General features: G+C 37.8%; 1 protein-coding gene across 7 annotated transcripts in view; it reads left to right on the top strand.

Annotated features, from left to right (window-relative positions):
- The first annotated feature begins 1,151 nt into the window (after positions 1-1,151).
- Positions 1,152-23,640, top strand: part of ZDHHC13 (zinc finger DHHC-type containing 13) — a 43,382-nt gene continuing 20,893 nt past the window's right edge. For 2 of the 7 annotated variants that reach the window (XM_006093794.3, XM_023758149.1), the window contains exons 1-10: positions 1,152-1,258; positions 2,053-2,123; positions 8,726-8,871; positions 11,873-11,995; positions 13,272-13,349; positions 14,563-14,707; positions 16,405-16,469; positions 18,337-18,499; positions 20,147-20,272; positions 23,002-23,135. In XM_006093794.3, the coding sequence (XP_006093856.1) occupies positions 2,094-2,123; positions 8,726-8,871; positions 11,873-11,995; positions 13,272-13,349; positions 14,563-14,707; positions 16,405-16,469; positions 18,337-18,499; positions 20,147-20,272; positions 23,002-23,135 (1,010 nt within the window). In that variant the 5' untranslated portion in view covers positions 1,152-1,258; positions 2,053-2,093. The remainder of the gene's footprint in view (positions 1,259-2,052; positions 2,124-8,725; positions 8,872-11,872; positions 11,996-13,271; positions 13,350-14,562; positions 14,708-16,404; positions 16,470-18,336; positions 18,500-20,146; positions 20,273-23,001; positions 23,136-23,640) is intronic. The other 5 variants (XM_006093795.3, XM_023758150.1, XM_014460061.2 and 2 more) reach the window with 4 other exon arrangements.

Below are 23,640 nucleotides of genomic sequence, written 5' to 3'. Positions count from 1 at the left end.
TTAATTGCTTGCTCCTCTGGCTCTTCCAGAAGTTGCCTGCACTTCCATTCGTCACTCAATTTGTCCTTCCTTGTATCATAGAAGTTGATGACACACCTATCCATGTGCTCCTCCACTCAATAAAATTATACTGAGCATTTTCCATATCCCTGGGCTGTGATGGGCCCTGGGAATTCAGAGATGGGTACCAATGGTTCCCACCCTAAAAGGGCCTGATGATGGGCTTTTGGGACAACTCATGGTTGGTGTGCCCAATAGGCAGGAGTGTTACAATAAAAACAACAACACATTTCAACAATTTTATTTATTATAGTATTTATCATGGGAAAAACCAGCACTTTGTTCGATTTCTAGACATTTATATAATGCTTTAGTATTGCTTTTATAGAATAAAAGAATCATAATACATTCAGTTTTTCCCCAATTTAACTCCTAAAGGTCTTAATCTAGTTTAGCCTAGCAACAGATATTTGAAAGAATAATGACAAAGATTGTGTTAGTGCCGGGCTAGAAAAGCTCCGGTTTTCTGGGGACTGAGTGCGAGAGACCCACTGCACCACTGGAGCTCCCCAAGGTCAGGGACCAAGGCTTAGCATATCTTCATAGCTGTCCTTTGAGCTGAACAGATCTTAGATGCCAGCTCCTTCAGTGCAGACATTAAAGAGGCGTGGGGAGTGCAGGTGGGGGCCTCTTGCCCAATCCTCCTGTAGCCTGAGCTGTGGAACTCATCTATTTTCTGTGTTGTATGAAGAAAACAGAACCCCAGATGGTGGGAGCGACTTGCCGAAGATCGCAGAAGTAGAGAGTGGCAAATGTTTTCAGTTAACATTTGTTGATTCCTTACTAGATTCAGACATTGGCGGGGGACGGGGGCAGCGGTCTTTACCGGACGGGGCAGGCGGGGCGGGGACTCAGGCTGTGCAGGAGCTGGGATTCAAGTTCCGAATGCGGTCTTGACCTGGGGCTGGAACTTCACCGCGGACTGGGGGCGGGGCCTCCAGCTCCCGGTTCCCCACTCGCCTTCCCGGTGGCAGGAAAGTCCCGCCCCCAGGCGAGAGGAGAGCAGGGATTGGCTTTCCCGAGGCCGACTGACGGGTACAGGCGTGAGCGGGGGCTGCGGCGGAGGCGGGGCCGCGAGCAGGAAGTGGGATACGGGAGGCTCGCGGCGCGCTGGCCAGCGGGTTGCATCCGCCACTTCGCGGCGTCCCTACAGTCACTGGGGCGATGGGCGATGGAGGGGCCGGGCCTAGCCTCGCAGGTGAGTGCGGCCCGGGATGGCTGACCCGGGGGCCTGGAGCGGCGGCTGCGGCGGGGCGAGGGCGTGGGTTGAGGAAGCTCCCCACGGGGCCTGGAAACCCCGAGAACGATGCTGGCGTTTCTCTGAGGAGACCCGGAGGAGGAGGCCTGGACAGAGGATTGAGTGCCTTCGCCAAGCCTCCAGCCTTCTCGCTCGGGCCACAGCACCCCCGGGGACCGGTACTCCCCCGGTGCCTGGCCGGGGCCGCTGTGGGGCCTGGGAGGGGAGGGTGGCTGTTCCTGGGAGAGGTGTCAGGTGACACACCTGAGTTGGACCCGTCGGTCTTGACCTTGGGCCGGAGTCATTGCGGTTCTCTTGATTTTCCTTCTGGCTGAGGCGCCGGGGCACCCGCCTTCGCACCACCCAGCCCTGCTGCAGCTCTGGTTCCCACACCCCTGCTTACTCCTTGGAAGAGGCCGGGCTGCTCGTTTAGACTAGAGAAGGGGGCTGGAAAGGGAGGTGCGGGGATAGCTGCCTGCAGAACCCAAAGGACTCTCTAATGTGGAGGTATTACAGCAGCCAGATGTAGTTCCAGAGAACAGAACGGGCCGCTGGGGGGCGTTACAGGAGGTACACGTTCGCTCCAAGAGAACAAGATTTTTTTGTTCTTTTTTTTTGAAAAAAATGGCCCTTTCCCAATGCATATTGTAGCTGGTCACAATATGTTGAACAAATGAAGCATACCCAGATTCAGCCAACTTTGAGTGAGTGTTTAGCATGTGCCAAGTGCCTTTAAATGCATTATTTTATTCCAGAATGGACGCATCCTTGAGAAGATGGCAATCTCTAGATACAGATGAGAACACTGACGCTGTCTCCGGTTGGAGTGAGTTAGGCAGTGGATTTTCTGTTGCCAGCAGGGCTCAAGCAGTGTTGGATGATTGGATTACTTGGCCTCTCAAAGAAGCCCAATCTAGAGAGCGTTTCTCATGCTCCCCCTGCCCCTTCCTTCTTCCAACAGTCTGATGTAGCTTTACGTGAGGAATAAATAAGACATGGGGGGAGTGTCAAGGCGTTCTGAGTAGGTGTTCTTGGATTTTGACAGGCAAAAATAAAAAAGGTTCGTACGCAGGCTGGATTTTCCAAAAGAGTGTAGAGTTTTCACATGGGAACTATCCCCCCACCCCTTTCCCCGCCCGAGTTTCAAGGAAAAGGTGACAGGAGTAACCATCATATCTTAATTACTGCCACTCATTTACAAAAGCTTTAAAGGGCTACAAGTCCACTCCCTCTTGCTGAAGGGAAGGCAGCCCTGCCCCAGTTCCGTGAGAGATGGAGGGAGAGAGTGATTCAGAGGTTGAAATTAATGGGGCAAGGTAGAGATATCATTGTTGTTAATAATAATTGCTACTAAGTGTTTCCATAGTTGTGTAAAGATCTTACCTACATATGGTATTTAAAGTTTGCAAAATATTCTCCCATTCTTGACCTTCACTGTGACGCTGTGAGGTGGGGAGGGATCATGATTCTAGTTTTAGAGATTAGGCCTGAGGCTTAAAATATGGACGTCATCTGTGAAAAGTCTGATAGCCGCTAAGTAACAGAGCCAAGACTTCATTTGTTCTACTGGGAGTTAGGTACTGTTACAGGTGCAGGAGATAAATCAGAACAGTACAGACAAAAACACTCCTGCTCTGGTTGAATTTGGTTCTGGTTCCACCTTGAGAACTGATGTTTTTTTGGGGCAGAATTTGCCAAAACAATTTGCATACCTTGTTTTATTGCGCTTCCCTTCGTTGTGCTTCGCAGATACTGCTTTTTTACAAATTGAAGGTAAGACCCTTCACCAGCAAAAAGATTACGACCCGTTGAAGGCTCAGATGGTGGTTAGCATTTGTTAGCAATAAGGAATTTTTAAATTAAGGTATGCACATGGTTTTTGTAGACGTAATGCCATTGCACACTTAATAGACTACACTATAGTGTGAACATAACTTTTATAGGTACTGGGAAACCAAAAAATGTGTGTGACTCGCTTTATTGAGATACTCACTTTATTGCAGGGGTCTGGAACTGAACCCCCAGTATCTCCAAGCTAGGCCTGTGCCATCTGGCTCCCAGTTTCCTCTCTGACCTCATTTTCTATTACTTTCTTGCTTGCTCAATTAACCCCGGCCATACTGGCCTCAAGGCCTTGGTACTTACTATTTGCTCTATCTGGAATACTCTTTCCTCATACCCACATGGCTTATTTCCACACCTCATTAAGGTCTTGACACAAATGTCACCTCCGTGTGGCAAGCCCTCCCCAGTATCACCACTACCAGCAACATTCCCTAGTCTCCTTCCTTGCTTTTATCTCTTCTCAGCATTTAATACCATTTAACATACTTGTCTTGTTTGTTGTCTCTTTCCCTCCACTGAATTAAGGGCTTTGAGGGCAGAGATGTTTATCTGTTGTGTTCACTGCTGTGTGCCTAGCACTAGTGGGTACTCTGTAAATAATTGTCCAATGGAACTCTGGTACTCCTGTTAATGTCTTAAGAAATTTTAAAGGTTATCAGTCAGATCTCTCTTTTTGTTTTATTTGATAATCTTGCAGAACAGTGACCCTCATCAGAGTTTGCATACGGTTTTGTAGATTTGGGGTTTCTCTAAAATTAATGTCATTGTAACTTTAAATGTATTTATTTACTATTTAGTAAAATGATTTGATTTGTGATATCTCATGGAAATATCATATGATCCCTTATATCTTAAAGATGTTCCTGTGACCTATTGCTGTGTAACAAGTCACCCTAAACCAGGGGTGGGCAAACTTTTTGACTCGAGGGCCACAATGGGTTCTTAAACTGGACCGGAGGGCCGGAACAAAAGCATGGATGGAGTGTTTGTGTGAACTAATATAAATTCAAAGTAAACATCATTACATAAAAGGGTACGGTCTTTTTTTTTTTTTAGTTTTATTCATTTCAAACTGGCTGGATCTGGCCCGCGGGCCGTAGTTTGCCCACGGCTGGGCTAAACCATAGTGGTGTAAACCACCTATTGCCATGCTCATGGACTCTGTGTCAGGAATTTGGACATGTCAGGAATGGTTTGTTTCTGCTGCACCATATGTGGGGCCTCTGCTAGAAAGACTCGTCAACTGGGATGACTCAGCACCTAGGACCGGTGTTGTCTTCACTCACACGTCTGGCAGTTGATGCTGACTTTCAGCAGGGTCACCTACATGTGGCTGGGCCTCTGCACAGCATGGTGGCTGGGTTCCAAGAGTGAGCATCTCAGGAGACAGAAGGAGGAAGCTGCCAGTTTCTAAGGCCTGGGAATCACTTCTGCAGAATTTAGTAGTGGAGTGTCACTGAGCTTCCTCTGTGAGGAAGGACATGGACCCTCTCCTCTTGATGGAGAAGTATCAAAGAAGTTGGGGGCTTTGCTATAAAAATCACCACAGATGTGATTTTCATAATATCTTGTTATCCCCGTGAAGGAGAGTAGTCAGCTAGCTACATGTCTCTTTCTTGGTATCCCACCCCTTCTTTTTGTAAATCTTGTCTGTTGTGTTCACTGCCATATCCTGTGTCTAGAACAGTACCTGGCACATAGTAGGCATTCAGTTAATATCTGATGAATGAATGAATGGATTGTAGTAGGAATTGTGTCTTACTCGATTACCTAGTTACTTAGTTACTTAGTACTGTGATTGGTAGGTAGTAGGTGTTCTTTACATTTCCCTGAATGAATGATTAAGGAAAACTCAGGGATTTGCTGGCTTCCTGAGAATTTGCTTCATCTATTCTGTTACCTTAATATTGTAGGTAGCCATGAAGCAGTTAAGCTTCCACTGCAAAAGGATGTTTGTTTGTGTGGTGAAGTCTTTACCAGTGCACATGTCATGAATGACTCTTGTAACAGTTCCTCTTACCATACAACATGGAGTTGGAAGGAACTTCATAGCTATATGACCTGCTCCTTCCATTTTACAAATGTAGAAGCTGAAGCCAAAAATGGGGTAATTAGCCACCATCATATAGCCAACATGAAATCTGAGACTTTGACCTTGTTCTCAAGGAGTTTACATTTCAATGTAGTAAAAATGAAACAACTAGAAAATACCATAAAAATAATTTTTTGATAACTAGAGAATAATCTCTAAGAAGGATTTCCTATCATGACATAAACTGCTTTAATCTTTGTGATGGGAATATATGGTTGTTTTCCTTAAACATCTTTATGGGACTGTCTCTAGTTAGTTAACCTCCCCCAAAGCAGGTCCTCTCCTTTTTCACCTGTAACTCTTGTGGAAAATTTTGGGAAGGAGCGAATCTAGAGCAAAGGAGATAACTTAGAGCTGTCGTCTCTAAACTTTTTTGATCATGCACTCCTATCAGTAAAACAATTTTGAACTTGCACCCCTAGAATAAAGCACTATTATATTGTGAAAAGTAGGATCCAAAATTTTCATTTTTGTAAAATATCACTAATTTTGAGCTGAATGGAGTGATGAATGGAGCCTGCACTGCAAGCTGGCTGGGAGCTCAGGGATCCAGCTGCACAGTACAGATCATCCAGGCACTGACTGCAATTTATCATCACTTGTTGGCAATGGATAACTCTAACCCCTATGCACTGATGGGAATGATTTTCTGTTATATGGTTGTCTGGGACTTAAACAGTTCAGCACCCCTCTATTTGATGTACATGGGGGCTTGGGACGGGTCAGTCACCAAATTCATATTGTCATGGAGCATGTTATTGTAAGATTTGACAATATATTTCTAAACTATATTCATTCATTAATAGGTCAACATATACACATGGTAAGGTTTTGAATTAAAGATAGTAAATATAAATTTGCTTCAAATCACCCTTTTTGGTAATTTTGAATATTTTTGGAGGGAAGCTGGCATTTTGTTTAGATTGTCTTTGTTTTTACTTTGTGTGACTAATGAAGATTACCTGCTCTGAAGAGAAGTGTCAGCTCTGCCGTACTCTTGTTTGTGTGTACTTATGCTGTTATTATCTTAATTCATGGCCTCTTTATAGTTTAACTCACTTGCTCATTTTGGGAGGGCAACTTAGTGCTCAAATCAGTAAAGCTTAAAGAGGCCAAATTTATAAAACTTTGCAGCTTTCTCTTAAAAATAAAGATCAAAGGCATTGTAATAGAATAGAAGCTTTAACATTTTTCCCATTATCTAATGGGTCAGTGCATATACACTGTGTAAACTTGTGTAAACTTGTGTAAACTTGCCTCACTTCGGAGACCATTGACTGAAAGCAGGCTTTGAGTTTATATAATCATTTATAGGTTTTACTCTGATCTGGATTTAGGGTCCCTCCCCCCTCCCCCCCAAAAAAAATGCTGACATGAACAGAAGGCACCTCCTGTTCTCTAGTCTTTATCACCCATTTTTGCCATTTAATCACATATTTCCTTCCATATGTCTCTGATTTACCTGCACTATTAGACTTAAATTCCTCATAGGGTGGGGGCCATGTACATCATAAGTACACAATAATTAATTATTGAATAAGTAAATAAATGCTCTTAATTGCCCATGTTCTTTACATTGACATGTATAATCCTCCCTAAGTTCCTACATGAAAAATGAAGCTGATGTCCTTAATGCCTTAAGACAATTATTAGAGGAAACAAATTTGTATCTTTAGAATGAGTCAATTTTCTGTGATGAAAAATCTGTATATAAACAAAAGGTTAATCTTTCTAACATACAAATGGAAAAAGATACACAATCTACTAGAAAAACAGTAGACTGTGAAAAGGCAGTCCACCTAAGAGAAATTATGAGAGCTAGTCAACATAACAAACAAAACAAACTACCAAAACTCCTATTAGCTATGAGGGGCACACAAATGAAAAACAAGGTGTCATATTTTAGCCATCAGATTGGCAAGAATGTACTGGATGTTAATTATAGGATTATTTGTAGAAGTGAAGACTGAAATCAACCTACAGAACTAACAATAGGGAAGTGGTTGAATAAATGATGCTAGATCTATACAATTGAATAATATTCAACTATTACTGACCAGCAGAGCTATACATGGTACATGGTTAAGTGAGACAAGCAAGTTGATGAATGTGATCCCATTGTTTTAAAAAAATAAATATTAAGAAGAAAATGATAAAAGCATATATGTATATATACTGTATAATGTTAGATATGTTAGAGTATACAGTAGGTCCTCAGGTTATGTCGGAGATCTGTTCCTACGGTGCGACGTAAGGTGATTTTCTCCATAAGTCTGAACCCACCTACATAAGCACCTACGTCACTCACATGGAACACATACACAGCAGTAATGAAGTGAAACAGTAAAAAAAATTTAAAAGAAAGATAACAATTCCTGACCTTTACTTGTGGTAAATAAATAATAAAAAACATAAAGCATATATGTACATATGTCGAAATGACGGAACTTTTCTTTTTTTATAAATAAATGGGAGATGGTGACGTAACCACGAAACGACATACGTAACCCGAGGACTGCCTGTATACACAATGACAAGGGATACCCCAAATTAAATAATAGTATCTCTGGTAATGTAAGATTGGAATATTTGCAAATCACATATCTAACAGAGGACTTTTGTCTAGAATATATAATATAAAGAACTCTCAAAACTTTAAGAAAACAAATAGCTCAGTTAAAAAATGGCAATTTTCTTAACTTTTGTCTGAAAAAGTGTATATTTCATCCCTGTTTTTGCAGAATATTTTTGCTGGTGTTTCCAGGTTTACAGTATTTTCCTTCAGCTCTTCAAAACTATTGTGCTTTTTTTTTTGTCTTCTGGCTTGCACTTACTGATGAGAAGTCTGAATTCATTCTTATCTTTGTTTTTGAACATAATGTGTCTTTTCCCTTAGGTTGCTCTTAAGGTTATGTCTTTATTTATTTAGTGATTTGATTATGATATACCTTGGTATGAGAATTTGAGGTTTATTCTGCTTGTTTTTTGTTTTTGTTTTTGAGCTTCTAGGAGCTGTGGGTTTGTAATTTTTCACTGAATTTGGCAGATTTTTGGCTATTGTTTAGTCAAATATTTAAAAATATCTCTCCCTCTTCTTGTGGGACTCAAGCTATACACGTTCAAGAACTTGATTCATTAGGGATCTCTTTAGTGTGTATCTGCCACAACTCCCAAAACAGGCATGGCGACCTTCCTATTTGAATGTCAGTAGCCATGACCTTCCACCTACTATAAGTATTAAGATCTATTTGTGTGCCTTTGCTTTGTCTTATGACACAACATACATATAATTTGGAATTTTCTAATATTAAGCATCTAATCCTCATGAAGAGAATTAAGATGAAAATCTTCCCTTGTATTCAACTCTAAGACTCAAAACATTTAAAATTTAATAACATCGATATTGGTGATAGTAGCAAATTCTTCATTATGTAATTGAATGTGACATTAATTCTCTTCCTGTGCTTTGTCAAATTACTCCTACTCTCCAGTGCAGGAATCACAGCCATGGCCCCCACCCTTCAGGATTTGGTCGACAAGGAGTCTGTGCACATGAAAACAAAGAACTTGCCAAGGCAAGAGAAGCTCTTCCTCTTATAGAGGACTCTAGTAACTGTGACATTGTAAAAGCTACTCAGTAAGTCTTCCCAGTTCTTTGTTTTACCTTTATGTTCTGTTCAAGTGTAATAATGTATGTGCAGTTCATGGCATCCAGTGTATACCCAGCTCACTTCCTACTCCATTGCTAGTATGTTTGTTATAGCAGCATCAGACCACTTAACGAAGTGCACCTTAGCTGTTTATTACCAGTCTGTCCCATTAGATTGTGAGCAGCTTCTTAGCAAAAGCATGTTTTTTTTTTTTTTTTTTATCTTTGTAGCCCCATGCTTTTGCACGGTCCCTGCCTTGTATTAGGTGCCCAGTAAATGCTTTTATTGTCTTCTGGCTTGAATGAATGAATCATTTTAAGTGACACTAAAACTAGACCAGTGATGGCGAACCTATGACACACGTGTCAGAGGTGACACGTGAACTCATTTTTTTGGTTGATTTTTCTTTGTTAAATGGCATTTAAATATATAAAATAAATATCAAAAATATAAATCTTTGTTTTACTATGGTTGCAAATATCAAAAAATTTCTATATGTGACATGGCACCAGAGTTAAGTTAGGGTTTTTCAAAATGCTGACACGCCGAGTTCAAAAGGTTCGCCATCACTGAACTAGACTCTGAGTTTGAAACACAAATCCGAGTCTTTTAAAATGTACTACAACCAAAATATATAGGTGGGTTGGAAAAATACCAGCTCACACCTTTATGGATATTTTAAACATTTATTTATTGAGTACTTTCTGTGTACCTATTGTGTGCTAGGAGAAAGTCAGTAAAGTATAATTAGGTTTCCTGACCACTTGAAACATATAGTGGGTTGTTTTGCTTGCACCAAAAATGAAATTATGTTTTGAAAGGAGATCCTTAAGATCATTTCCAACATTTTTGTTCTCGTGAATCTCATTGATTATTAACATCCACCCATCTCTTGCCATTGAATATATTTTGAAATATTTTGTCCATCAAGCTACATTGATTTTTAATACATTTTCTTAATAATCAAATATAAATCTGACTATCAGAGCTTCTAATCAGCATGAAAAGAACTAATGTTGCCACACTAACTTGATATAATTGTTGTCAAAAGCAAGGATGTTTGGTGATTAATTAGCCTGTTTGGCCTTAATATAGACTAATATATAATTTATGTTAGTTAAAAAATAATTGACAGTTATTTGGATATTCTAAATATTAGTTTATATGAATTCTCGAGGCCCTGGGAACCACTACTTTACATGAATATTATTTGATATTGTTTATATTATTATATTTATATGAAGATGAGAATGTTCTTAAGATAAATATTAGCTTTAATTATAATGGAAACATTTAAATTTTCTCTGCTACTGGTAAATTTCTATAAGATCAATGTGAAAAATTAGGCTATGCACACAGGAAATTAAAAACTCACATTTTAACCCTGCCAGTGTGGCTCAGTGGTTGAACATCGACCTACGATCCAGGAAGTCACCGTTTGATTCCTGGTCAGGGCACATGCCTGGGTTGCGGGCTCGACCTCAGTCAATGATTTTCTCATATCATTGATGTTTCTATCTTGCTCTTACTCTCTGAAATAAAAAAATATATATTTAAAAAAATCTCACATTTTATATCATTCCTAAACTTTCCTTTGAGGTCTTAGACCTTCTTAAGTCATTGTGGGAAGATCTTTAGATAGATGTGGGAAGGCAAAAAAACCCCCACAAAAAACAAAAGCCAGCGTGTGTGTGTGTGTGTGTGTGTGTGTGTGTTTTCTAAACCACAAAAATCCTCATTAGTGTGTACTCTTATGTTTCTCATGTAAAGGGACTATTTTTTTCCCCAGTAAAATGTTAAAGTTGACATTTAAAAGATGAAAAATGTATGTATCATCAACGATTTACTTTTATTAATATTTTCATTTAGCATTGTAAGATAGTTACCTCTATCTTAAAAATGCCATAAAGACAGATAGATAGGGACACACACACACATTTTGGTGAGGTAGAAATGATTTAATTTTACATCATGCTAAATGTGGTCAGTTGGGACTTAATATTTTTTGTTAAAAGAAATATTGCTAATGAATTATTTTAAAAGTTATTATGGTCTTAAAATATATACTTCTCTCCTGTTTCTCATTCTTATAGTCAATCAATTAAATAACTCTCTTAAATATTCCTCAAGTCCATCCCTCACTGTAGGCTCTCATTGCCTCTCACCTGTATTTATTGCAAGAGCCTCTAAACTGGTCTTTCAGTCTCTGCTTCACCCTCTGCAAATTAGTTTCCATACTGCCACTAATGCGATCTTCCTTAAAACTCAAGAGTCTCAGAGCGTTCCTCTTTAAAACTTGCAGTAGTTTCCCTTTGAACAATAGGTGAATTATGAACTTCAAAGCATGGCATAGAAGGCCTAGGCAGTCTTTGCCTCTCTATTCTATCATATTTTACCGTTCTCTTCCATATGCTTTATCCTTCCTCAGTGTTAAATTGCTTATATTTCTCTGAACATCTGTGCAGTTTCACATCTCTGATTGTTGTACATGCTGTTCCCTCTGCCTGAAATGCCCTCCCTTCAGCCTACAAAACATAGTTCATAAACCATGGTTCATCCCCTTCAGAATGTCTGATTTCTTCCTTTGCCATACATACCTTATGCTATGTTTACATTTTATTGTTGAATTTATCCCATCCCAAGTTTTAGTCTCTCTCCTTAATTGGGAGGTCATTGCATGGGTTTGGTTTGATTCAAGAATGAGATTGTAGTCAGGAATCAGCACCATACATTCCTGGCATATAGTGGAGAATCTAATGAAATTTATTGAAGGAGGGCAAATGTGAATGTTAAAGTTTATTTAAGAAAATCAAGTTCAACTCCAAATGGATGTTATTTGGCTTTACAATATGGCCTCTTGATATGTATCTTTGTTAATGTATTTCTGTGTTGACTGAAAGATCGGATGAAACCTGGTAAAAGAAAGAAATTTTGATATTTGAAATTATTTTAATGGTATCAATTATGTCCTTTTTTTTCTTATTTGAGATACGGGATTTTTGAACGATGTAAAGAATTGGTAGAAGCAGGATATGATGTCAGGCAACCAGACAAAGAAAATGTGTCGCTTCTTCATTGGGCTGCTATTAACAACAGACTGGATCTTGTAAAGTAAGATGGGATATATGTGTATTAATTGTGTATTTATAATTCTAGACCTCTCCTTCATTTGTGTTTTCTTCAAGTGCAACTTTTAATGTTGAAGCATCCATAGTCCTTTATTGTAAATGAATACCTGAAACTGTGCCACACACATCAGTTATCCGAGCGTTGAAAAGGACCGTGGAGATCATCCAGTCCAGGGTTGTCATTGGCTTAAAAGGAAAACTGAAGACAAAGCCACAGGGCCCATTATAAAGATAAAGTTCAGGCAATGTAATTGAACATTGTTTTTAAAAGAAAAAGTGTAAGATAAACTTTCTCCGGATAGAACAGAAAGTTTCAGGTAGTGTAGAAGAAACCTTGAAATATTTTTACATTGCTTAATAATGCCAGGAGGAATGGATGAATAGGGGAATAATTTTACCTTTTTAAAAAGCTAAATGTGCAATACATTTTTAAGTAGGCATGTATTGGATTGTAGAAAATACTTTCTCTTCGTAAAGCAATACTGCCTAACCATTATTTTTTATTTTATACCTTAGCATGTAAAATATATGTATGTATGTGAATTACATGTAATTTGTATTATATATATTAAATTTTGGAGGTTTAAGAAAATAAAACTATACTAAAGTTTAAAATAAATACACATACAGATAAACCCCTCTTCTGTGAAAATAAACTGATGCGTTGTTTGATAATGATATGCGAAGCACAACTTTGAGATAATGAGACTAATTCCTGTAAACCACAGAAGAGAACGTCTCTTTGCCTTACAGATTCACTTATTCAGTGCCTCCAAATAGAAAGCAAAACATTCAAAATGTCTAACTTTTCTAAAAGAATTTTGAATTATTTTTTACTATTTTTAAAATTCATTCCCAGATAGTTAATTCTAATCTTAAGCTGTTTAAAGTGATATAATTTCACTTTTTCTTTCAATTTAAGTAGCATATCTGTGTGATCCTGAACCTTTTACATATAAACCTTTAAGAGTGTTGTGGTAATTAGAATATGCAGAATAGTTATCACATGCTCAGTATGTAAGTTATAATTGAATGCTCATGACACCAGGAGTAATTACTTATATGCTATGAATATTTCACTAGGGTTCTGTTTGATGCTGTTGTGTGAATCTTTCAGACTTCTGTTGATCTGTGAGGTTTTAGGGAGGGTTCTTATTATAATTTCTGTTTTCCAATACATTTATTACTAAGAATAAAGTTTTCTTTCTCAATATGAATTTTAAGTTTTAAATCTGTTTATCTATGTCTGTTTTTAACAGGTTTTATATTTCAAAAGGTGCTGTGGTAGATCAGTTGGGTGGAGATTTAAATTCAACTCCTCTTCACTGGGCCATCAGGTAAAGGTTTTTTTGTACACTGACATTGCTATTCAAAGTCAAAGTTTATTTTCTGAACATTAATGATCAGCATTTTCCACTAGAATTTTCTGGGATTCTCTTCTGTGCTATCCAGTATGGTAGCCACTAGCCATAGGTGAAATATGAAATGGGGCTAATGTAACTAAGGAATTGAATTTTAAATTTAATTTTAAATTTATTTTATTTAATTTTAACTAATATGAAATCAAATAGCCTCATGTAGCTATTAGCCATCATATTGGAAACTGCAGTTAGAGACCATTTGAAGGGCTTTCTTTCCTCCCCCCCTTCATTAAACAAACAAACAAACAAACAAACAAACAAACAAATTTAGCTTTAAGGAGTTTCCAAAGACATGTTTTTTGTGTTTAACTTGGGCCTCCAGTGTGATGCTCAAACTCAAATGTGTGTCTTATACTTTCTTTTATGTAATCAAAATACATATATTTTGCACTTGATTACATGGTTAAAAATGATAGTTTAGTGAACTATAAATCAATTTTTTTTTCCTCTGGTAAATATTAGCCATCTGAAGCTGAAGTTAATAGGCCTGTCTAAATACCTAACAATTAATTTTTCATCATAACTCCATTCTGTATGGTTGATGGGTTTGACATGAACCTGAAACTAAAGTGAATAATTGTTCATTTAAGGCAAGGAATTGGATCTTTTCTCCATAGCCAATAAATTTGAAGAATCTAGGGTGAACTCATCCGCATGTAAGCTTCATGTGGAAAATGATCCATATTCAGGTGTAAAAATATCTAGTTCCTAAGAATAATATTACAGTATACCAGCAGTCTGAATGTTATATTGCAGGGTATCTGGCTCATGATTATTTTAAAGTAGCAACAGTGAAGTCTAACTGGTTTTAAAGTTTACATTTTTAGCATTAGTCATGTAACATTATTATTTATACATGATAGCAACATAAGGTTTAAGGTAGATTGGGAGGTTATTAAGGTTATTACCTGCCCTCAAGAAGGACTGTCCAGATAGTTCTAAGTGTGGAACACCTAAGTAAAGGACATCCAGAGAATCTCCAGAGTTTTAAAAACCTTATTGTTAGGAAATACTTTTTATATCTAACTAAAATCCCTCATGTCTCAGGAATATCAATTTCTCCCTGAATTTTTTATTTTTATTTTTTTTTGCTACAGAATACAGTATACTTTTTATTCTTTATTTACAGACAAGGACATTTACCCATGGTCATATTATTACTGCAGTATGGTGCAGACCCCACCCTCATCGATGGAGAAGGATTCAGCAGCATCCACTTGGCAGTATTATTTCAACACATGCCCATTATAGCATATCTCATCTCAAAGGGACAGGTATATCTTGAAACATATCTTATACTATAGCTATTATAAATTTGAAGAGATTGAGAAGATGATTAGTAGTCTGTTCTCATTTTTAAAGTATAAGTAAAAAATATCCAGATATTCAAATATTAGCCTCAGTAGGTTTAGCTATTGAATATTCCTTTCTAGCTTCATTGGAGCAAAAAGGACAGGTCATTTAGCTCAGTAACATATAATAGATGTTTTTAAGCTTGTAAGCCAGTAATAGTTTTCCTTATGATTCTTGCAGAGATTTTAAAAAACATGACTTCAAAGCCTATATTTTTCTTCTGGCTGAATGTAGAAATGGTAATCAGATCACTGAATTAACCCATCATTGCTTTCATTGTTTGAGTATAAATGGGAGACCAATTTGAATGTATGCTTCTTATTGTTCTCTAAAGTAATTCCATGAAAAATGACTTGCCTTAAGAGGCATCCATTTATGGCACAGGTTAAATTATAGGTTATTGGCAGTGGGAGTGTCACTGTCAGCTATATTTGTCTGGGATATGCTTTCTCTTAGCAAAGTAGTTTATGTATTAGCAGACTCGCCTATAACAGGCGTGGACATATGTTTGCACAAATGCTGTGGAATGACTGTGTTCTATGTAAATAAACACTTTCTCTCAGACTTAGCCAGTTGAAGTAGAATAATTATAACGTCCTTGGGCTCACTTTGGAAATATGTTTGAGGAAGAATGCTTCCTGCTTCTCTTTGGGTTCCTTCCCATGTTGTACTCCTCCAAGGCCCATAAGGATCTTCAATAATTGAAACTCTTTCTTTGGCTTGGTTGGAACCATTATTGTATACCTCGAACCTGTGCCCATTTTATTAAAAGGAGGTACAATTTCTTTTTTCTTTTTTTTATATTCTAGAAAAATAGAAAAGAATTTTTCATGTGTTACCTTTTAAAACATAATATGATAAATAAAAGAAAATACAATGAGTTGCCTTAGAAGATAGTTGTTCACTATTACTGTTATGTGTTTAAGTAGAGACTGAATGGCTTGATAAAGTCATTTGAATAAATTTGATAAATTTGATAAATTTGAACAATAGATGAATTATGAACTTCAAAGCATGGCATAGAAGGCCCAGGCAGTCTTTGCCTCTCTATTCTATCCTCATATTTTACCATTTTCTTCCATATGCTTTATCCTTCCTCAGTGTTAAATTGCTTATATTTCTCTGAACATCTGTGCAGTTTCACATCTCTGATTGTTGTACATGCTGTTCCCTCTGCCTGAAATGCCCTCCCTTCAGCCTACAAAACATTTGATAAATTCATCTATTGTTCAAAATGACTTAATAAAAGATGATAGTACCAGTGAATGTACTATCAGTTAAGGTCTAAAACTAGATGACTTCTAGGGTCTTTGCTTCTAAAGTCTCTCATATTTGATGGTGATTATTATTTCTCTCTTTCCCTTAGCTCTCTTCTATTCATATTATATAACACTTTGAATCATATATTCAGATATACCTTTTAAAAATATTTTCTATAAATCAATGAACTTTTATCCTATGGCTGTGAAGCAGAACATTCTTTTATTAAATGATACTTGAACCCTCCTTATAGACACAATGGTAGTGCTAATGCATTGAAGAGATACCTCTATTAAGAAAAAAAAGAGAATTTTGACTGTATCTACAGTTAAGCTGATTGACCCTTCTTTTTGAACAGAGTGTGAATATGACAGATTTAAATGGGCAAACACCTCTCATGCTATCAGCTCACAAAGTACTTGGGTGAGTTTAATTGAATTGCCTCATTCTGATTCTTGCTTCTGACCATTTCTTTTTTTGTGTATATAATTTTAAGTATCTTAATCTATATGAAATGATAGTACATTCTGAAGAATAAAATAAGATTTTCCACCCTGTGATTGTGATATGGACTTTTTATGTAGTTATATTTAGAAAAGCACTACTGAAATAATTTTCTCTTTTCTGATAGCTTAGGGGAAGAGTTTGAAAGCTACTATAAGAAAACTAGAGGCCTGGTGCACGAAATTCATGCACGGGTAGGGTCCCTAGGCCTGGCCGGCGATCAGGGCCAATCAGGACCTTCCTTCCCTTGGCTGCCGGCTGCTGGCTGGGGCCTTCCTTTGTTCTGTGCCACGCCCTGGTGGTCAGTGCATGTCATAGCAAGCGTTTGAACTCCCGGTTGGTCGAACTCGTGAGGGGACAATTTGCATATTAGCCTTTTATTATATGGGATAATTTCTTTATAGAACAGATAGAGATTCCATAGCATATATTTATTATTTTTTTAAATAAATCTTTATTGTTGAAAGTATTACATATGTCCCTTTTATTTTTCTCCATTGCCCTCTTCAGCCCCTCTCCCCCACTGTCTCTGTCTATGGGTTTTGCATATATGCATATGAGTTCATTGGTTGATTTCTTCCCCACCTCCGCCCTTCCCTGATAGCATATAGTTATTAACATGACTTACTTTTCTTATTTTGCATTTTTTAAAAATGGCAATGGGGGGAAAATTCAGGACATCTGTAATACTGTCAACAATAAAAATATATATATATGCATAAAAAAGACAAGTTTAAATGTTCTCATAATTTGAAATCTAGATGATAAATCTGCTTTGCAGAACACTATGAATGTTGAGGATCTCCAACATTGATGACTGCTCAGAAAATATTAATTGTAACTGACCTATGGAAATAGTGTATATGTTCACATTAAGTACTTGCATATTTAAGTTTTTCTGTGTATTTCTTTTATAAATACATGATTAATGACCAGCATATAGTCCATCTTCTGTGTTTCTTCTCTCAAATATATGCTTTAGTTTTCACTTTGTCAGTTTATTTCCAAGGTTATGCTCAATTTCCGATTTTGATTTTACTTTAGACTTTTCTCCTAGGAAGTGAGTTAGTTCTGATGTCATTTCCTTTTCATTCATAGAGTGGTGGGGTAGGGGTAGGATTTTATTAGAAAGCTTTTTGTCATCTTTGCCGATAACTCTGAAGTCAGATACAGTGTTTAAAGATCTCGGTAGAATAAGTTAAGTAGAATATTATTTTATTAAAAGAATCTCAAGTAGTCATGAAGGACAGGGAGGTATTGATGATAAAACAATATTTATTGAATTCTGCCTTCTAGTCCATAACTTTCTAAGATAAACACATATTTTAGAATATTATTTATACCCAACTTTATTTAATAATAGGTTAGAAGGGAAATGTGAAGTTAGCTTTTGGTTTATCTCCTCAAATATAGTATTGTACATTTAATTTTTAATTAGATGAATAACATAGAATTTTATATTGGCCAAAGTTAAATGTATAATTTAAAAGAAAAGGTTAATAAAATAACAACATGAAAGTAAAAGTTTGAAAAACAAAAGTAGTTATTTCACTGTATTGATGTGAAAATTATATTTTCTATATAGTCACACAATAGATATCTTTTTGAGGGGCATGTGCATCTCTTCTATTAGCAACTACAATAGAACTCTGCACAAAGAAGGTCCTTAGTTTTCAGAATTTTTATTTGTTAATTGATATATTAGCTTAAAAGATTGGTTATTTACATTTTCCCCTCAAATCATTCATTCTCTAATACCCCTTGGTATTTTATTGTTTTGAAACAGGCCAGAACCAACTGGATTTCTTTTAAAGTTTAATCCTTCTCTCAATGTGGTTGATAAAATACACCAAAACACCCCACTTCACTGGGCAGTGGCAGCAGGAAATGTTACTGCAGTTGATAAACTTTTGGAAGCCGGTTCTAGCCTGGATATCCGAAATGTTAAGGTATGACCAGGTATTTATCTCCCTTAGTTTATTATATCTTCAGTTAGAAGATTGATAAATTAACATAAAGGTAAGCTCTACATATGACTTCAGTTATTACAGGATAGATGTAAATAATAATAGCTGGCTACTCTCAGAACAAATATGTTAAGTCTATGAATCTGATGAGGTTTTAAAAAAATGCTCTACATTACTAATCATCAGAGACATGCAAATTAAAACCACAATGAGATATCACCTCACACCTGCCAGAATGGCTATCATCAATAAATCAACAAACAACAAGTGTTGGCAAGGATGTGGAGAAAAGGGAACCCTCTTGCATTGGTGTTGGGAATGCAGACTGGTACAGCCATTGTGGAAAACAGGGAGTTTCCTCAAATAATTAAAAATGGAACTGTTTTTTGACCCAGTGATTTCACTTTTGGGGATATATTTTAAGATCCCACTTCTGAGAATATAACCTAAGAATGTGAAACACTAATTCAAAAGAATAAATGTACCCCTATGTTCATTGCAGTGTTATTTGCAATAGCCAAGATCTGGAAACAGCCCAAGTGCCCATCAGTAGATGAATAGGTAAAAAAGCTGTGGTATATTTATACAATGGAATACTATGCAGCCATGGGAAAGAAGGAACTCTTACCTTTTGCAACAGCATGGATGGATCTAAAGATTATTAGGCTAAGTGAAACAAGCCAGTCAGAGAAAGACAAATAGCATATGATCTCACTTATATGTGGAATCTAATGAAAAAAATAAACTGACGAACAAAATAGAAACAGAGGCATGGCCCTAGCCAGTTTGGCTCAGTGGATAGAGTGTCAGCCTGCAGACTGAAGGGTCCAAGGTTTGGTTCTGGTCAAGGGCACATGCCTGGATTGTGGGCTCGATTCCCAGTGGGGAGCATGCAGGAGGCAGCCAACCAATGATTCTCTCTCATTGTTGATGTTTCTCTCTCTCCCTCTCCCTTCTTCTCTGAAATCAATAAAAATGTATATATATATATAAAAAGAAACAGGGGCATGGATATACATGGGACAGACTGATAGCTGTTAGGAGGAAGAAGGGTGGGGGAACTGAATAAAAGAAGGTGAAGGAATTAGCCAAAAAGTATGTATATATAACACAGAGACACAGGCAACAGGGTGGTGATAGTCAGAGGGAAAGTGGGGTGGAGACCAGGTGGAGATGGGCAAGGAGCAGGGGAATGGGGATGGAAAGAGACTTTGCTTGGGGCACACGATACAGTGTGCTGATGATGTTTTAATTGAGTTGTACATTTGAAACCTGTATGGTTTTGTGAACTATTGTCACCCCAATAAATTCAATTAAAAAAATGGAATCATACAGTAAAAAAAAAAGTCTAGTACCCATGCTATATAAAAAATGTGATTGAGCCCTAGCTGGTTTGGCTCAGTGGATAGAGCGTCGGCCTGGGTACTGAAGAGTCCCAGGTTCGATTCCGGTCAAGGGCATGTACCTTGGTTGCAGGCACATCCCCAGTAGGGGGTGTGCAGGAGGCAGCTGATCGATGCTTCTCTCTCATCGATGTTTCTAACTCTCTATCCCTCTCACTTCCTTTCTGTAAAAAGTCAATAAAATATTTTTAAAAAATGTGATTGAACCTTTTCTTTCTTTTTTTAGGGAGAAACACCTCTTGAGATGGCTCTACAAAGTAAAAATCGGCTCATTATTCACATGCTAAAAACAGAAGCCAAAATGAGAGCTAACAAAAAATTCAGACTTTGGAGGTGGCTACAGAAATGCGAGGTAACTATACTTTCAGAATGATTCTAAATTAACTAACACCAGATTTCTATGGAGAGGGTCATCATGAATACTACACCTATTTTGCATTTAGGTATTAGAGGGAGAGAGAAATAAATAATGGTTACTCCTCAGTCTCCTTTGCCAACTCCTTTGCTTTTCCCCCACCTCATACAGTAGGGTGCCCCAGGACTTTGTCCTTGGACTTTTTTTATTTGTATTCATTCATTCCCTTAGTGATTTCATGCATTTACATGGCTTTAAATGCCATCTATATACAGTATTGCTAACTCCCAGTTACCTGTATAACTTACCCAGTTCAGTGTCTGATAGGCATCTCCAATACAACATCCAAATCTGAAATCCTCATCTTCTCCCCACCCATCCCTAACTATTCCATTCATAGCCTTCCACATCTCTATACATGGCAACTCCAGCTTTCCAATCACCTGTGTCTTTTCTCAGTCATAACATGTATCTAGGCCATTAGAAAGAGGTATAGGCTACTCTGCCCTCAGTTTATATTCATTAATGCCTACTCACCATTCCACCAATGGCATTTTGGTCCAGCCACCATTATCTTTCATATAAATTATTGCAGTTGTCTGGCTCACCTCAAGTCTGTTCTTAACAGAGCAGCCAGATGAATCTTTTAAAATGATGTCAGATCCTATCATTTATCTGCTCAGAATCCTAGGTTTCTTCCTTTCTCTCAGAATAAAAGCCAAAGTCCTTACAAGGCTCCAAAGTCCTTACAAGGGCTGGAGCTTTTTATGTATTATAAAATTCTCTTAGTACATTTGTCTGTCTTCCCCTGCTAGAATTTAAGCTTCACGAGAGAAAGACCTTAAATTCATTGATGTATCCGAGGTGCTTAGAATAGTGCCTACATACACATGGTGGGGCAAAAGTAGATTTACAGTTGTGAATACACAAAACACAGAGTTTACTTTTGTATTATTTATTAACTAGAGGCCCGGTGCACAAAAATTTGTGCACTCGGGGGGGTCCCTTAGCCCGGCCTGTGCCCTCTCACAGTCTGGGACCCCTTGGGGGATGTCCACCTGCTGGCTTAGGCCTGCTCCCCGGGGGATCGGGCCTAAGCTGGCAGTCAGACATCCCTCTGGCAGCCCAGGAGCCCTCGGGGGATGTCCACTTGCCAGCGGGGAGCAGGCCTAAGCTGCAGTCGGACATCCTTAGTGCTGCTGAGGAGGCAGGAGAAGCTCCCGCCACCACTGCTGTGCTGGCAGCCATCAGCCTGCTTGTGGCTGAGCAGAGCTCCCCCTGTGGGAGTGCACTGACCACCAGGGGGCAGCTCCTGCATTGAGTGTCTGCCCCCTGGTGGTCAGTGTGTGTCATAGTGACCAGTCATTCCCACTGGTTCTGCTATTAGGGGCAGTTTGCAAATTACCCTTTTATTAAATAGGATTATTGTATTTTCCATAGAAACAACTGTAAACCTACTTTCGCCCCACCTTGTATATGCTCTGGAATAATTGTTGAATAAATGAATAGTGTGGCTCATTTATGAGTGTTACACCTGGAGTTAAAATTTTGAGTTCCATATTTAATTCTTATTTCTGTTCTGAAGTTAAATTGCTTGTAGATTTTAAGTTTACCTTTTTTTGTTTAAAAATTAAATTTGCTCATTTGGTGTTATGCAATCTAATTTGAAAAAAATTTAAAGATTTGATATCATTTGAAATTATCCATCCTTAGAATATGGCTCAGAGAAGTAAAAATTGAAGAAGATAGGGCAGAATGTATTTTCTCTATTTGCTTCCAAGGTCATGCATTGTAAAAATGTGGTGCCAGCTTCAGTGCAGGTAGTCACACTGTTGGTTCATAGGCTTTTATTCTTCTGACTTTGCGAGGATATGTTTCAGTCTCTGGCCTCTGTGTGACATTGACACCAAGAATGACTCCAGTCTTGAAACTCTTCCCTGGCTTCTGGGGAACCTTTCTTTCTCCTGGTTCTCATCCTGCATTTCTGATCGCACTGGTCACTCTTTCTTAGTTACCTCCGAGGACTTAGCTTTTTCTCCTTAATCGTTTGTGTTGGCCAAGATTCTGCCCCTTTGTACCTGCACACAGTCCTTGGGATGTTGTTCATTCATGGCTTTACCACCTATATGCTGATGAGTCCAGGTTTCCTCCTGAGTGGTAGACCTGCTTTTCTGACTGCCTCCTGAATATCCACTAGGTGTCCACATTCATCTAAAATTCCACACGTGCTAAGCTAAACTCATCTTTTCTGAAAACTTGTTCCTTCTCACCCTCTTTATTAGGGAATGGCACCATCTGGTGCCCAGATTGGAACTCTTATATTCTCCTCATTAAATCTTGGGTGTATTGATTTTTGTGCGGCCTTTTTGTCTTGGTTTATGCTTTCTGGTATATAATATTGTTTGAAAGAAATTATTGCTTTTCTAAATGTCAGCTATCATGAACACTTTTCTAAACGACCACCATTTCTTGACGGGGAGGAAAGCAAAACAAAGTATGTGTAAGTAACATTTTATAAAATGTAAGGCTTTTGAAAGATTGTTTCCAAGATTTGTAATTTCTCAAACATCAGATTTATCAATCAGCAATTTTGAAGGAAAACTCTGTGTTCTGCTATTGTATTACTTGTTATATGTTTAAGAAGTAGTTCTTCTGATGAACTAATTATTATTAGATACTTAGGAGGTAAAATCCATAAAGTTCTAAAACTCTGAATCTCTTAATAGCTCTTCCTGCTGCTGATGCTTTCTGTGATTACCATGTGGGCTGTTGGATACATACTGGACTTCAATTCAGATTCTTGGCTTTTAAAAGGATGTCTTCTAATAACATTGCTTTTTCTGACATCTTTGTTTCCAAGGTGTGTATATTAGTCTTTGCAAGGCTGATTATTGCATTCCAATTTGATTGCTTATTTCTATTATTGATTAGCTGAAATTACAGGTTTTTATTGAGCTCTGTTACTTATCACATAGAAACATCCTCAGGGTTGCTGGGAAGGAAGGGCTTTGGTAGCATGTGTTTGGCCTGAAAGCTAATTGGTCAACACAATAATTTAATTGAATTGACAACTAGTTGAAAATAAATATCCTAGCTCACTTTTTGAAATGGTAATTTTGGTGAGTAATGGGGAGATTTTTTTAACTAATTTGCATCTTGAAGCATTTTTGCCTATTTTTCAGAAATTTTGCTTTTTCCTTTTCTAAATCTAAATTCATTTTGAACTAATTATTTTTGTTCTTAATGTTATTTGGTGGAAACAACCTAGTTAAATTACAGGAGGTTATAAAATAGTAACTATGGTGTGGTTCTATTTTTAGGAAAATATTTATACACTAGAGGCCCGATGCACGAAATTCGTGCAA

This window comes from Myotis lucifugus, unplaced genomic scaffold, assembly GCF_000147115.1.
Source record: "Myotis lucifugus unplaced genomic scaffold, Myoluc2.0 scaffold_124, whole genome shotgun sequence".
NCBI lineage: Eukaryota > Metazoa > Chordata > Mammalia > Chiroptera > Vespertilionidae > Myotis > Myotis lucifugus.
This window is presented reverse-complemented; position numbering and strand designations above follow the sequence as displayed.